Source organism: Pelobates fuscus, chromosome 12 (assembly GCF_036172605.1).
Source record: "Pelobates fuscus isolate aPelFus1 chromosome 12, aPelFus1.pri, whole genome shotgun sequence".
Classification (NCBI taxonomy): domain Eukaryota; kingdom Metazoa; phylum Chordata; class Amphibia; order Anura; family Pelobatidae; genus Pelobates; species Pelobates fuscus.
In genome coordinates, this window is record NC_086328.1 from 684,776 (window position 1) to 698,816 (window position 14,041).

Sequence of the window (14,041 nt, forward strand, 5' to 3'; positions counted from 1 at the left end):
AATTTTCTGATGATTATAGATAGGACTATATACTTTATTTATTCCAATTAAACTGCACATTTCCATTAATTGTGAAGTTAGACATCGAAAATGGCAACTGCATGTTAGCAGAGGTAATTTTTTTTTTTTTCCCCTGGTGATCCTTGGCTTGATTTTTGTTTGTACTTTTGTTTCCTGAGAGGATCAAGTTCCATTTCTTTCTTTCTTTTTTTGACTAATCAGTTTTTATTGAGGTTCGTAGAGAATAAAGTTTAGGCTCGCAGGCCTGCATTAATAACAGAATGCAAGATTACAAAGTTAAAGCATCATATATCCAAACAGAAGATACATTTGGAGACCGAATCAGTGACAGTTGCAATAACAGGTAACACGAGATCACAAGTGTCAGTCACCACCGTGTTCCCTCTTAGGAGACTCATCGCTACGTCTCGTTAGGACCGTGGTTAACCAAACAAGTCCACCGAGGGCTAGAGCGGTGCGGACAAATTAATATGCAGCAGTCCCTTAGAAATGCGTGTCAAGATTTCTTGTCGAAGAGTGTGAAAGTGTGATGTGTTGTGTTAGAGTATAGCATGACCCATAAGGGGTCCGGTGTTGGGTGGTGGTAGTAAAGTGATATGGCACTGGACAGCCATTGTAGATGGAAAGAGAAGAGAATGGTACTGGTTCTATGAGGTCTCATTATAGTGTGAAAAAGTCCCTCCAGTGATATGAACTTCCAAACAGGTTGCCCTCATTTGTACTGTGGCTGCTCGTATTTGGCGGTATAGATCCAATGCAGAAAATCGCCGGGAGTGTCCCGTCGGGACCACCTCCCTCGCCTCCTTGTGGAGTTCCTAACTGGCTTTCTAACGACCGTGCTATGTCCCATGTTGGTCTATGTGTTGTCAGGTCGTGCGTGTCGCAGATGGTGTGTGAAGGGATCTGCTTAGCAGGTATCGTGCATTGGTGGAGGCGTGAGACTCATGCTGTCCAGGGTTCCCCGTAGTATAAATAACGTCCTGTTGTTCGTGGGTAAGGGGTGTGGAGTTATGGGGTTCCTACATATGTTTGTCGTTGAGTAGAGCGTCGCCCCTACTATCAAATGTTTTGTGTTTCCGACCAGGGCATCTTTTGTTAGTTTAAGCCATCCGTGGTAATGTCGTATCCAGTCGGGGAGGTGTGGTGTCTGCGACCATTAGCGCCAAAGGGTGGTCGTAGGTCGTAATGTATGAAATAGGTATGTCGCAAGGGCAGCCCCGGCCCCAAGCCTCCCCTCCCCCCCTGCCGGCACCCCCCTACGGCCTCGCGCAGGAGGTGAACCACGGCGCCCATGTATCCGCGTATTTTGCCTCTCTGCCCGTCAGTTCCGCTTGAAGCGCCTCTGCTGCCCTGATATCCTCAACTCTATAAATCCACTCTTCCCTTGTGGGGATATCAGCCGTCTTCCAGTATACCGGAATGAGTGATTTGGCCGCGTTCAAGAGGTGGCGCAGGACAGATTTTTTTGTATGCAGACTGGTTGTGAGGAAATGTGTAGTAAGGCTAATTCTTCTGACCATTCGGTATCGTCACCGAGGATTAGGAGAACGTCTGATTTGATTTGATTCCAAAACGGTGCGATAAGCCTGCATTCCCACCAGATGTGCAATAGAGTCCCATTGTCTTCCTGGCATCTCCAGCACGTTGGGGTAGTGGGGAAGATCCTGTTAAGTAATACTGGTGTTCTATACCACATGGAGATCAGTTTGCCTCTAATTTACCTCTTGATAGCTGGAGCTAGAGGAGCTTTTATGTTGCCATATCAGGGCTTTGTCCCATTGTGTCGGAGTGAATGTCTTGTCCATGGCAAATTCCAGCGTCGCTGGAAGGTGTTGTTTTCCGATGTGGGATCGGTCAGCAGGTATTGATAGAGGTTCGAGAGTTTTCCCAAGTGACGCGCCACGGGAGCAGAGGTCCTCAAACCACGTTAGTTCTCTCCGTAGTTTATCTTTATGAGGAGGAGAGTTGTAATAATGTTTTAGTTGCATATATCGGAAAACCACCTTCGGAGACAGTGGTCGGTCCTCTAACAGCGTGTCTAGCGTCTTTAGAGTGCCTTCCCGGGTAACTTTGTATATTGGGATATATTCTGCGTCCCCCAGGAATGTCCAGGCTTCCGCAGGCAGCCCGCCCCCTTATACCGGGGTTGTGTGTAATTGGCAGCAAGGGGCTCGGTGCCGGGGAGATCCGAGGTGTCTCCCTGAGACTCTCCCATGTGAGAGTAGTGTTTGTGCTACTGGGCCCTCAGCCTGTCTCCTGCTGTCCCTGGTTGCTCGCCTCCTCCACACCGTCGCCTTTAGTTTTGCAGTGTCTCCGTCCCGGTCCAGAGTCCATTGCTTGCTTGTGTCCGTTTCATGCCATTCCAGAACTCACTGTAGCATCGCGGCTTGGAGATATTTTTTTAAAGTCCGGCAGCGCTAGGCCTCCTCGGTGCCTGGGCATGCATAGTAAATCGTGGCATATCCTGGATCTTTCCCCTCTCCATGTATATTGGATAACTACCGTCTTGAGGTTCGAGAAAAATGTTGTCGGCAGTGCTACCGGTATGGTCTGAAATAGGTAAAGAACCCTCTGGAGGATGTTCATTTTAAGTACCGCTATGCGGCCGTGCCACGTAATGTGCGGGTAGGTCCACTTTTCAGATCGAATTCAATTTTCTGCAAGACCGGTGCGAAGTTGAGCCGGTATATGTCTTGCGGGTTCGTGGGAATCCAGATGCCTAGATACTTCATCACTCCTGCGCACCAACGAAATGGGAAGAGCGGGCCATTTCTTTCTTTCTGTAGCGGAAGGTGCCCAGTAGCTTCTCAGACTTGTTTCACATTTGTGCCCTGTGACCGACATGATCTGCCTGCTTCTGAATGGGAATTGATGCGTAAGAAATTAGTCCTACATACAAGAGCGTTTTAATGACAAAAACTTAACAAATGTCTTGAAATACATCATCTGAACAATGTTTCGAGTTTTGGTAACTGTAGTATAAGCGGAATAATTGACTCCAGGCCGTTGAATTATTAGAAAAAATAATGCACACCCGAGGTGTAACGGCCACTCTGCTTTGCGTCATGAATTATTTTTCTAATAATTAAACGGCCTGTCGTCAATTGTTCCTTACTTATAATAGAGCTAAAACAGATATTCAATGGTATTAGTATAATAGATAAAAAATAGTACATACCGTAAATAAAATCAAATAGCCGACACTTAATATAAATAAGTAGTGAACCAGTAAAAAATAAAAATAATATATGCAAGATATAAAAATGGACAAAAAAAAAAAACCTCTAGAATGTCACATCAAATTATTACTCAAAGTCATAGGATTCTAATTTGGTTGAATTTACCATCAAATAAGTCCATAAAAAGTCACAATAGTGAAAACCGTTGTAGCAATGTCTTAATGTAACTGTGTCAGCTATCTAGATACACAACTGTTATTGAATTACATGAGCTGCACATTATCCAAGGCTGATATAATATAACCTGCGGTGTAGAATGATAAATAGGTGTCAAATAGTCTGGTTTTGGCACATCATATGACACAGTAAAAACAATTAAATTCAAGGTAATATCAAATCACTCTTAAATCACCATGACAGATCTAGAGTGTCAGGATCTTCACTGTGTTCTGAAAAATAAAATGGCCATAGTGCTCTCTATTAAAGCGTGATGATTTATTTAAAAGATTAAAAACACTCACATAAGTTCCGAAATATCGAGCATGTATAGAGAAATGTGGATCTGCAGGATAGAAGGATAAAGTGGATCGGTGCTGATCCTCCCTCCCTCTGGCCGGCTGAGAGGAGGTGATGAGCAGAGACTGATGGTGAAGTCTTTGCGTGCGTTCCACTTTGTCTAAAGCCTGCGTTTCACTCAAACCTGATAACAGAATGATGCGGCAAATGCCGTAAAGCCTTACGCGTTTCGTGACTCAACAATGTCACTTCATCAGAGGCTAATAGCTAGATGGATCTACCTAGCGTACATTTATAGCACATACATCCGCCATATACGAGCGGCAGCTGTATCATTAATATATTGACATCAAATTTAAATCGAAAGGCAAGTAAAAAAAAAAATCAGCAATATAGTAAATATACAACAACTTATCATAAAACGAAATAAAATAAAGGCAGAAATGAACAAGGGATAAAGGTAAACTTGCAATACAAATCAAATGAATACAATTTAAAAAAAACTAAATTAAGACATGACCATATCGACTAAATACATTCACAGAATCAGATCTCTGAGTGGTCTGTGACACAAATACCATAGTTAAGGACAAAACTGATACAGGTAAAGTTAATAGTGGCAGATATCATCCGAAAGATGGTGATACAAATGGTGGACATTAAATGGTGATTAGAAAAGCAAAATGCTTCTAATATAGTTAGTACAGATTGAGATATATGGAATATTCCAAAAAAGATAATGGCTGTACATATATCAAAAAGACGTGAAACAAACAGAAGCCATAATAAACGAATAAAACAAGAGGAGAAATATGAGAAGAGGGGCCATAGGCCCAAAAAATACTTATCTATACATAAATTATGGATGTAGCCCAATGAAGCATCAAACATAATTGTATATATATCAAATTAAAAAATTACCACATAGGGACTAGTTTTAAAAATCTCAACTCCTGAGGTGAATCTAACCCTCTAGTACAGGGGTCCTCAAACTCCGGCCCCCCAGATGTTGCTGAACTACAACTCCCATGATTCTTTGAACATAGCCAGAGAATCATGGGAGTTGTAGTTCAGCAACATCCGGGGGGGCGGAGTTTGAGGACCCCTGCACAAGGAAATATAAAATTGGCCAACAAGTGGAATAATTAGCAGAAAAAATGGATCCTAGTAAGCATATACACATATATTGTATCTGTAGCGTATATAAGTAATAAAACTTCAATAGGGAAAAAAAAATACAACGTGTAATAGAATGTGAAGCCAAAAAGCAGCCTAGAAATAGTATCTCGATAGAGAGAGAGATGAACTATAGAGCATGGCTTGGGGGAACTGATAATTAGAGAAAGGCGTTTAGTTCTAAGTCAACGTTCAGGCCTTTAGGTTCTAAGGTATCTTAATAGAAAATCCATTTGGCCTCGACTTGTCGAGTTCCTTCTCTAACTTACCCCCTCTCCAATGGATATCAACTTTTTTCAATAATTAAGATAACCGGTATACACAAATTTCTTAATCCCACAAGTTAAAAAGAAGCGGCTTTTTTTAATCTTTAGAAGAGCACTTCCTTTCACTTACTGGATTAGTAACTCTTTAATTTAGTTTTTCTGTCTCCTTCAAATGCTTGATTTTTATTTATTAAGTTTGTAAGTGTAGCAAATGTTAGAGATTTTTGTTTTTAAGAGATGTCTCAATGCAAAGGAATGACATCCTGTAGAAGTGAGGCATAATTACAGCTAATCTCTGTATGTAACATTATATTTAAATCAAACTAGGTTACTTTAGCATAAAAGTGAGTGTGTGAATGAATTGCTGTGTGTGGTGGGAAGGGATACTATCTGCCTGTGGGGGGATTCTCTGGATATGGGAAGTACATGTGGCAGGAGTAGCGTTGTCTTGCTGTGGTGGGTGTAGGCACTGGACATATATCTGTGAATCTCCTGCATGAACTAATCTCCTTTCACTAGGTCAGGATGTGAGCTTTGAATGGGAAAAGACCATGGATGAACCCCTAGCACACAGCACCATTGCACCTCGTCAACATCTTCTGTCCCGCCACAAGCCAGCAAGTGCAGAAACAGCCAGCCGTCTCCGCAAGGTCGAGAACTAGTTTTAAACTGCGTGATCCTCTTAGCGAGGAAGTGTGTGTGTGTGTGTGTATATGTATATAGCTATTCTAAACCTAGTCAAATGGTTAAAAAAGCACCTCTAGAAAACTTGTGTGGGAATACCCCCTCCCCTCACCTAAATGACAATACTAAAAAAGTGTTATTTAGCTTGTAAGCCTATATGTGAAGTGCTTATAGAGAGAAATCATTGTTGATAGGCATGAATAGCTTGCCCCTTTTATAGTACAGTAGAGCAGGGGATATATTAATAAAGTGGAATATATGAAACACAAGAACACAAAAATAAAAGCTTTTAGGACTTGTATATTGCATGGGTGACCTTGCTTATCTGCTGTTTGTGCGTTTTGTTTTTTTTTGGTTTTTTTTTGGTTTTTTTTTCCTTTCTCAGGAGAGGCAGGAAGAACTGGCTATGGTCAGCTTCATGGTGGATCGCAGTAACCCATGGAGAGTGGAGTCCATGAGACAGCGACAAAAGTGGAGTGAGGGACAGGCCTCTGGGGTGAGAAAGGATAATGGTTTAGTGGGCTCCACTTTATCCGTGGACCATGGCTAAAGATGTGTGTTATAACCCTTTTTTTTTGGTTGCCCTTCCCATTGTAGACAAGATCCCTGATGTGATCAGAATGTGTGTGATTTCATGCTTGTTGACTGTGGTATCTTTTCTGGATACACAGTCTGACTAGCATTATCTGTGTATGTCCAACACAGGCCATACTTTCTCTGGCACCATTTACAGGCTTTGCTTGTTTCCAGGATCTGAACAAAAGGCGCCATTATCATGGATGTAAAACGTAATATTGACCTCTTACACTGAGAGCCAGTGCATACACAGCGCTTAATGATTAGGGCATTTTATAGAGTTCCAGCTAACGCTGAATCAGTAGGATATTTCATTCTCTAGGGGCCCGGCTAACGCTGAATGAGTAGGACATTCCATTCTATAGGGGCTCGGCTATCATTCAATGAGTAGGACATTCCTTTTTATATAGTCTGGGTAGAACTGAATCAGTAGGACATTCCATTCTATAGGGGCCCGGCTAACAGAATTAATACGTCATTCTATTCTATAGGGGCCCAGCTAACGCTGAATGAAGTAGGACATTCCATTCTATAGGGGCCCGGCTATCATTCAATGAGTAGGACATTCCATTCTATAGGGGCCCGGCTAACGCTGAATGAAGTAGGACATTCCATTCTATAGGGGCTCGGCTAACATTCAATGAGTAGGACATTCCATTCTATAGGGGCCCAGCTAACGCTGAATGAAGTAGGACATTCCATTCTATAGGGGCCCGGCTATCATTCAATGAGTAGGACATTCCATTCTATAGGGGCCTGGCTAACGCTGAATGAAGTAGGACATTCCATTCTATAGGGGCTCGGCTAACATTCAATGAGTAGGACATTCCATTCTATAGGGGCCCAGCTAACGCTGAATGAAGTAGGACATTCCATTCTATAGGGGCCCGGCTATCATTCAATGAGTAGGACATTCCTTTTTATATAGTCTGGATAGAACTGAATCAGTAGGACTCTGGCTGCTTTCATATTAACACATGTTTTACCACTTTCTTTGAAGGGTTCAGACCCGGGACAGTTATCCCTGGAAAGTAGTAGTGGATCCTTAGATCAGCGTTATGTTTCCTCTCTAGAGGTGCATCTCAAAGGAACCATAGATTCTGGTGAGTAACATTTGCTTCACCAAATGACAAATATGTATTTTACCCTCTCCCCCCATATTATCAAAAATACACTGTCAAATAATAGTTTGTACCTCTTGCAGTATTTAGGAAGGCTGTGAGAATCCATGCACCGCCTTCTCTACCATTGAAACGAATAGGGGAAGACCTAAATATGTGTGACAAAATACATGTGTACTAGAAGATGACACATGCATGTTCTTGGGCACAGATCAAGTGGGGTGTCTGTGGGTTTTTTTTGGGGGGGGGGACAAAGGCAATGGAGGGGGGAGCATTGTGGTGGCTGTAGTACTGGGTTAGCCATCAACTGGGTCTCCAGTGAGTTATTCAAAAGTATTGTCTGCACCCTTACTGAAAAGGACATCATTTTTTTTTCTTCATATTTTTGCAGATTCATTTAAAGAATGCAGCTTCTCCCAGCAAGAGTATTCAAAATCACCCTCTTTTGAGCATACAGAGGAATCTAATGAAGGTAGTCAGACTGTGGGGGGAGTTATAATTTGCAAATATGTAGTTGGATATGGTTTTCTGATTGTGCAATTGTAAACATGCACATGAAATAAGATCCCTATTCTATATGCATAACATTACAATTCTAATGTTTCTATATCAAGACATTCTGAAAGATCTGCTGTGTTTGAGTAGCTCTAGAGCTCTATTTTGCATTCATACAGCACAGCCCTCGCCAGACAGTGATACTTTTCCTCCCTCCTCAGCTCATGCTCTCGCAATCCCAGGCGTCTTTTTAATACCTTTAACTCCCTTCCTTGCCCTGCTGTTGCCATCCTACAAACTAACCTTACAATCGATAGCTTTGCATGCTATTTTACCGACAAGATTAAACCGCTAAGGAAATAATTCTCACCACCTTCTCCCAGGCTACTGACTGCGCTTCTCCTTTTCTCTCGCCCCACCGCTTGCCCGCTCGATCCGATCCTGTCTTGCCTTATCAGATCTCTCTCCACTTGTCTTGTGCCTTCCTTAACACACATCTTCAACTGCTCTCTCTCTTCTGGTGTTTTCCCTGCTGCCCTTAAACATGCTACTGTAGTACCCATCTTTAAAAAAAAAAAAAAAAAAAAAAATCTCTTGACCCGTCTGACTTGTTTCCTCAATTCCAACTCTCTCCTTGATCCTCTTCAATCTGGCTTCCGCCCTCTCCACTTTACTGAGACTGCTCTTATTAAAGTTACTAACGACCTAATCGCAGCTAAATCCAAAGGCCACTACTCCATACTAATTCTTCTTGACCACTGCTGCCTTTGACACTGTTGACCATGTTCTCCTTCTCCAAACTCTTAGATCACTCGGTCTCTGTGACTCTGTCCTCTCGTGGTTTTCCTCTTCTCTCTCCCAACGCTCATTCAGTGTCTCCTTATCTAATAATCCCTCCTCCCTTCGTCTGTTGGAGTCCCCCAAAGCTCTGTACTTGGTCCCCTTCTATTTTCTCTTTATACTGCCTGTGACGGACCCCCTGGCACTCCGACAGAGTACCTCCGCCAATTGATGCTCCTAGTGCTTGCCGAGGACTCCAACCGACACCATTAGCACTGCAGACTTATCCCATCCCCCAAGCATGAGCCAAGGCTTCAAGAAAGGGTCAAGCAGGTCTGTTTAATGAGCACACAAAAGCAACAGCACTCATGCAGCAAAACAACGCCTCTTTAGAGGAAAACAAAATGACCGTTAAGTTCAGTCAGTGTTTGAATATATCAGTTATTGGAAGTTGCAGAACTGTGCCAGTACCCTTTAAAGGGCCAGGGGGGTGGGGCCTGGCAGCCAAGATGGCCGGACGTGCTCCTTGAGAGCTCCTGCACCAGCAGGCAAACAAACGCGCATCCTGATTAAACTACCAATGCTGGCAGCACACACAGCCCCAAAAACGGAGCAGAACCGCACGGGGAGCACAACGATACCCGTCATGTACCACTGCACACAATGGGCACATGGACCGGCCACGCGGCCTACATTTGAGCAGGGTTTGAGGCCTGGGGGAGACTGCCGACCCCCTGGCATGAGACCTGCTCACAAGCGAGCGTCTACTACTACCCTGCTACACCCCCCCTCCCCTCTGGACCAGCGGGGGATATCCCGGTCCTCGCTGGGGACGGTTACCCCCTTCAAAGCGGACTAAACAAGCAACTGAATCTACACTCACACGAGACAATGGAAATGCAATCAAGATGGCGGCACAGGGGCACCCGACGCCAAAAAGCACTCATTCAGCCACCCAAGCACACTCAGGAGTTTTTTGCCCGGCTATGCAACAGCTTATGGACAAGGCTCCACACTAAGGGCCGGTCCCTCCGCCTTGCCATGAGAACAGTAGCGGCATGGATCCGTCCGTCTACACGGCGACACCTGTGCAGAAACACACCAAGGGCCCCCGGGGCGACCTCCAGTCGGGAGGCAAGGTGGCGGGAAAGGGCGACGGATCTCTCAGACGCCGACACTCTGCCTCACATACACCACAGCAGGACCACCAAGCCCGCTCACCACACAGCGGCGCCGGGAAACCGCCAACCAACGAAAAGCAACCCCACAAACGAAGACCCACGAGCTCCAGCCTCATGCCAGGCGGCACCAACTCTACCATTGCCCTTGGCTCACCCGTCAAGCCCCCATCGCAGACCGACCAGAACGAGCCGCACAGAGAATAGACACAGGAATTGGCTGACCGCTGAATGGGGCCATCAAGCTGCATTTACCTGAGCACTACGAGACACTGAGCTTTGCGGCAACTAGCTCCACGCTATGAGACAACCAGATGAAGCATTTAAGCTAGTACTTATACTTATGTTTTAATATGACCTGTAGCTTAGCCTGGTTATAGCTTATGAAGTTAATCTTACATACCCTCACCTAACTCACCTTAAACGTAGGATTCAATATACCCAATAAGTTAGTTACCTGCATAAGATTAATAGCTTTGTTTTAGCCTGAGCCCAGTTTATTAATATGTATACTACTAATACTTAACATTGTAATCTCTGCTACGACCTCACGACTTAACTATTACCTGTGTGCCTAAACTACTGCATAGTCCAATGTTTCTCAGTTTACCTAGATAGGCATTGCTACCAGAATGGCCTGTTTATACTTTAACATTTAAAAATGTGCCGATACCCTTTTGCCATGAATGTACAACTACTGTTTATATCTTTCAACTATGCTGTTGTGGCATTGAAAAAAGTTTTGTCATTTCTTGCACAAAGAAAAATAAAGAATTTAAAATAAATAAAGGGCCAGAACAGTCGTTTAAAACACCAATAAGTCCAAATGGTGTTTCTAACTGGCAGAATCTCCCAGGGACCATAGTCATACGGCAAGAGGCTGGTAATTAGTCCTCTCCAGGCACAAGTGGCGAAGGGCACTTTGTCACACTGCCTCTCTTGGCAAACTTATTACCTCATTTGGATTCCAATACCACCTGTATGCTGATGACACCCAGTTATATCTCTCCTCCCCGGACCTCTCCCCTGCCGTCCTGCAACGTGTCACTGCTTGCCTTTCTTCAATCTATGATTGGATTTCCTCCCTTCTTTCTGAAACTCAATCTCTCCAAAACGGAACTCCTTGTCTTTCCTTCTCTCTCACTTCAAGTTAGTGGTATCCACATCAGTCCATCCTTGCAAGCGTGCTGTCTTGGTGTCATCATTTTTTCTGGCCTCATTCGGTTACAAATTACAAATCCTGTAGATTCCCCCTTTAAAAACATAGCCCGAATCCACCCCTTTCTTGCACAAGATGCTACTAAGGAGCTTGTCCATGCTCTAGTAATTTCTCGCATGGATTATTGTAACTCTCTTTTAAAAGGTCTTCCTACAAGTCGTATTGCCCCTCTACGGTCTGTAATGAATGCTGCCGCCAGACTGATTTTTCCTCTCACACCTCTCCCCTCTGTCAGTCCTTACATTGGCTTCCTGTATACTGTAGGAGTCAATTCAAGGTACTAATCCACACCTATAAAGCACTGACCAATTCTAGCCCCTAGTATATTTCTTCACAGATCCGCAGGTAGGCCCATTCTTGGTCTCTACGCTCTGCCCGTGACCTTCTCCTGTCCTTCACCCATATGGCCAACTCACGCTTGCAGGATTTCTCGCGGGTAGCTCCCTTCCTATGGAATAGCCTGCCTACGACCATCAAGCTCTCCCCTAGTCTTCAATCATTTAAGTAGTGCCTAAAACTCCCAGAGTAACCTCTACCTCACATACCTGTTCCTTGCTCTCTCCTAAAGGGCACCACTCTCTCCTCCAGCTCTGCTTCACTCCACCTTGTTTGATTGCTACCTCCTGTCCTGATGGGTTTCACGCCCGACCTCCTATAGACTGTTAGCTTGTTTGAGCAGGGCCCTCTTCAACCTATTGTTCCTGTAAGTTTTTGTCATTGTTTCATTTGTTAAATCTCCCCCCTTAATAATATTGTAGAGCGCTACGGAATATGCTGGAGCTATATAAATATCAGTAGTAATATCGTTTTTTGTTTTTTTATATATATATATCTATCTATCTCTTTATTTAGGTAAGTATGATGAGAATACAAGCTATGGAATAGGCAAAAATGCGATAATCAAACATTGCTAAGTACAGAATACGCCAAGCATGTCAAACTCAAAGGCTAGCATGGGCTAAATAAATAAGTTTGTGGGCCACAAAAAAAACTTTAATTTTCATCGAAACTTAAATTTATTTTGAAAAGTACAGTATAAAAAAAAACTGCATCCCCTTTTACTAAACCCCAGTCCCTGCTTTAAAAAAAAAAAAAAAAAAAAAAACAATATTAACCAACAAGCAGACTCCACTCACATTGCCGCTGCCAGTATGCGACTCCGGAGCCTAGCCTCTGGTATAACCCCAATGGCGCCGTACGCACCCGTTGGCAAAGCGGATCCTCCTGCTACTGATTGAAACACTCTGAAGGTGGAGCACGTTGACGTAACGTCTGAATGTGACGTGGTGTTGCGTGCCTCTAGGTACTCCACTGTCCGGCCACGGACATCGCAACACTGGCCACCAGACGCACGAACTGGCAGACGCATTTACACATTCTTGCACACACTCACAAATCATTTCATTTATTGCTCTCTACCTTTGGGAGCTGGTATGGGGCCTCTCCCTGGGGTCTCCCTTCCTGCTCCCTCATGCGTGCAGTTTAGTGATGCCGGGCCAGAATTAAGTAATATTCCGGCATCACTACAGAGGGCGCACAAGAGGGAGCAGGAAGTACATACTGAGCTCCCTCCCTGCTGCCTGTGACCCCTCCTCCCGGCCTGGTAAATTTTAGCAGAGTACACACCTGCAATGTGGGGAGAGCAGTTTGATTAATGTTTCAAACGCCCTGTTGTTATTCTCCCTCCATCAGATGAGAGTTCTGGATGCATTGAGGATGTCAAGGACCAGGTAACTATGGACAATTCTGAACTGATTAACCGTCTGTTTGAGGGTGTCTTGGACAGCAGCCCTGGCTCTACAGAGGACCCTCTGGATCTTCCACCTGTGTCTTTGTTATCTCCACTCACCAAGTCTGCAGATCTGCAGGCAGCCATTAGCCCTCTGGTAAGACTTGCTCACTCTACACAAAGGCTTTATTGTGGTCAAACATTGTGCTATAATTTAGTCCCATTCTTCTCTTGTAGAATTCGGTTGTGTCTAGTTTACCAGAGCTACTAACGGGAAGTCCAGATACCCCAGTATCCTGTTCACCAGGCAAGACTCATCTCCCCTACAGGTACAAAATGCTTGGCAAAATACAATTCTATCCGTGTCCCCACACGAAAATGGAATTCTGTACAACATGTTGCAAGATGTTCATAGTCCAGTGTAAGATCAATTGATATTGTCATGATCTTCTGGTAGAAGGAAAGGTTCAGCTTGTTTAGTTGTTTCATCTTCTGTCACCTGGTCTGATGTTGCCATGAAGAGAGGGAACACCATCAGGCAGTTGTATATTGAGCTTACACTCTACTCCAGTGAGTTTGAAAAAAACTTTGTTTTAGTGTGTAATTTTTTTTTTTTTTATCCTAGATACATACGTATATGGTTAGAGGATGAACAACATCTTGGTGCTATTGCTATTTTTTATTTTAAATATTCAATTTTTATTTTTATATATATCTATCTATCTACCGTATATACTCGAGTATAAGCCGACCCGAATATAAGCCGAGGCCCCTAATTTTACCCCAAAAAACTGGGAAAACTTATTGACTCGAGTATAAGACTAGGGTGGGAAATGCAGCAGCTACTGGTAAATTTCTAAATAAAATTAGATCCTAAAAAAAATATATTAATTGAATATTTATTTACAGTGTGTGTATAATGAATGCAGTGTGTGCGTGTGTGTGTGTATGAGTGCAGTGTGTGTGTATGAGTGCAGTGTGTGTGTATGAGTGCAGTGTGTGTGTATGAGTGCAGTGTGTGTGTATGAGTGCAGTGTGTGTGTATGAGTGCAGTGTGTGTGTATGAGTGCAGTGTGTGTGTATGAGTGCAGTGTGTGTGTA

The 14,041-nt window shown here is 43.7% G+C and overlaps 1 protein-coding gene across 4 annotated transcripts in view; it reads left to right on the forward strand.

Annotated features, from left to right (window-relative positions):
- Positions 1-14,041, forward strand: part of LOC134578350 (anillin-like) — a 72,917-nt gene that overhangs the window by 40,534 nt on the left and 18,342 nt on the right. For 3 of the 4 annotated variants that reach the window (XM_063437335.1, XM_063437337.1, XM_063437336.1), the window contains exons 6-11: positions 5,678-5,808; positions 6,228-6,338; positions 7,419-7,521; positions 7,931-8,011; positions 12,904-13,097; positions 13,178-13,269. In XM_063437335.1, coding sequence (XP_063293405.1) covers positions 5,678-5,808; positions 6,228-6,338; positions 7,419-7,521; positions 7,931-8,011; positions 12,904-13,097; positions 13,178-13,269 — 712 coding nt within the window. The remainder of the gene's footprint in view (positions 1-5,677; positions 5,809-6,227; positions 6,339-7,418; positions 7,522-7,930; positions 8,012-12,903; positions 13,098-13,177; positions 13,270-14,041) is intronic. The other variant, XM_063437338.1, reaches the window with a different exon arrangement.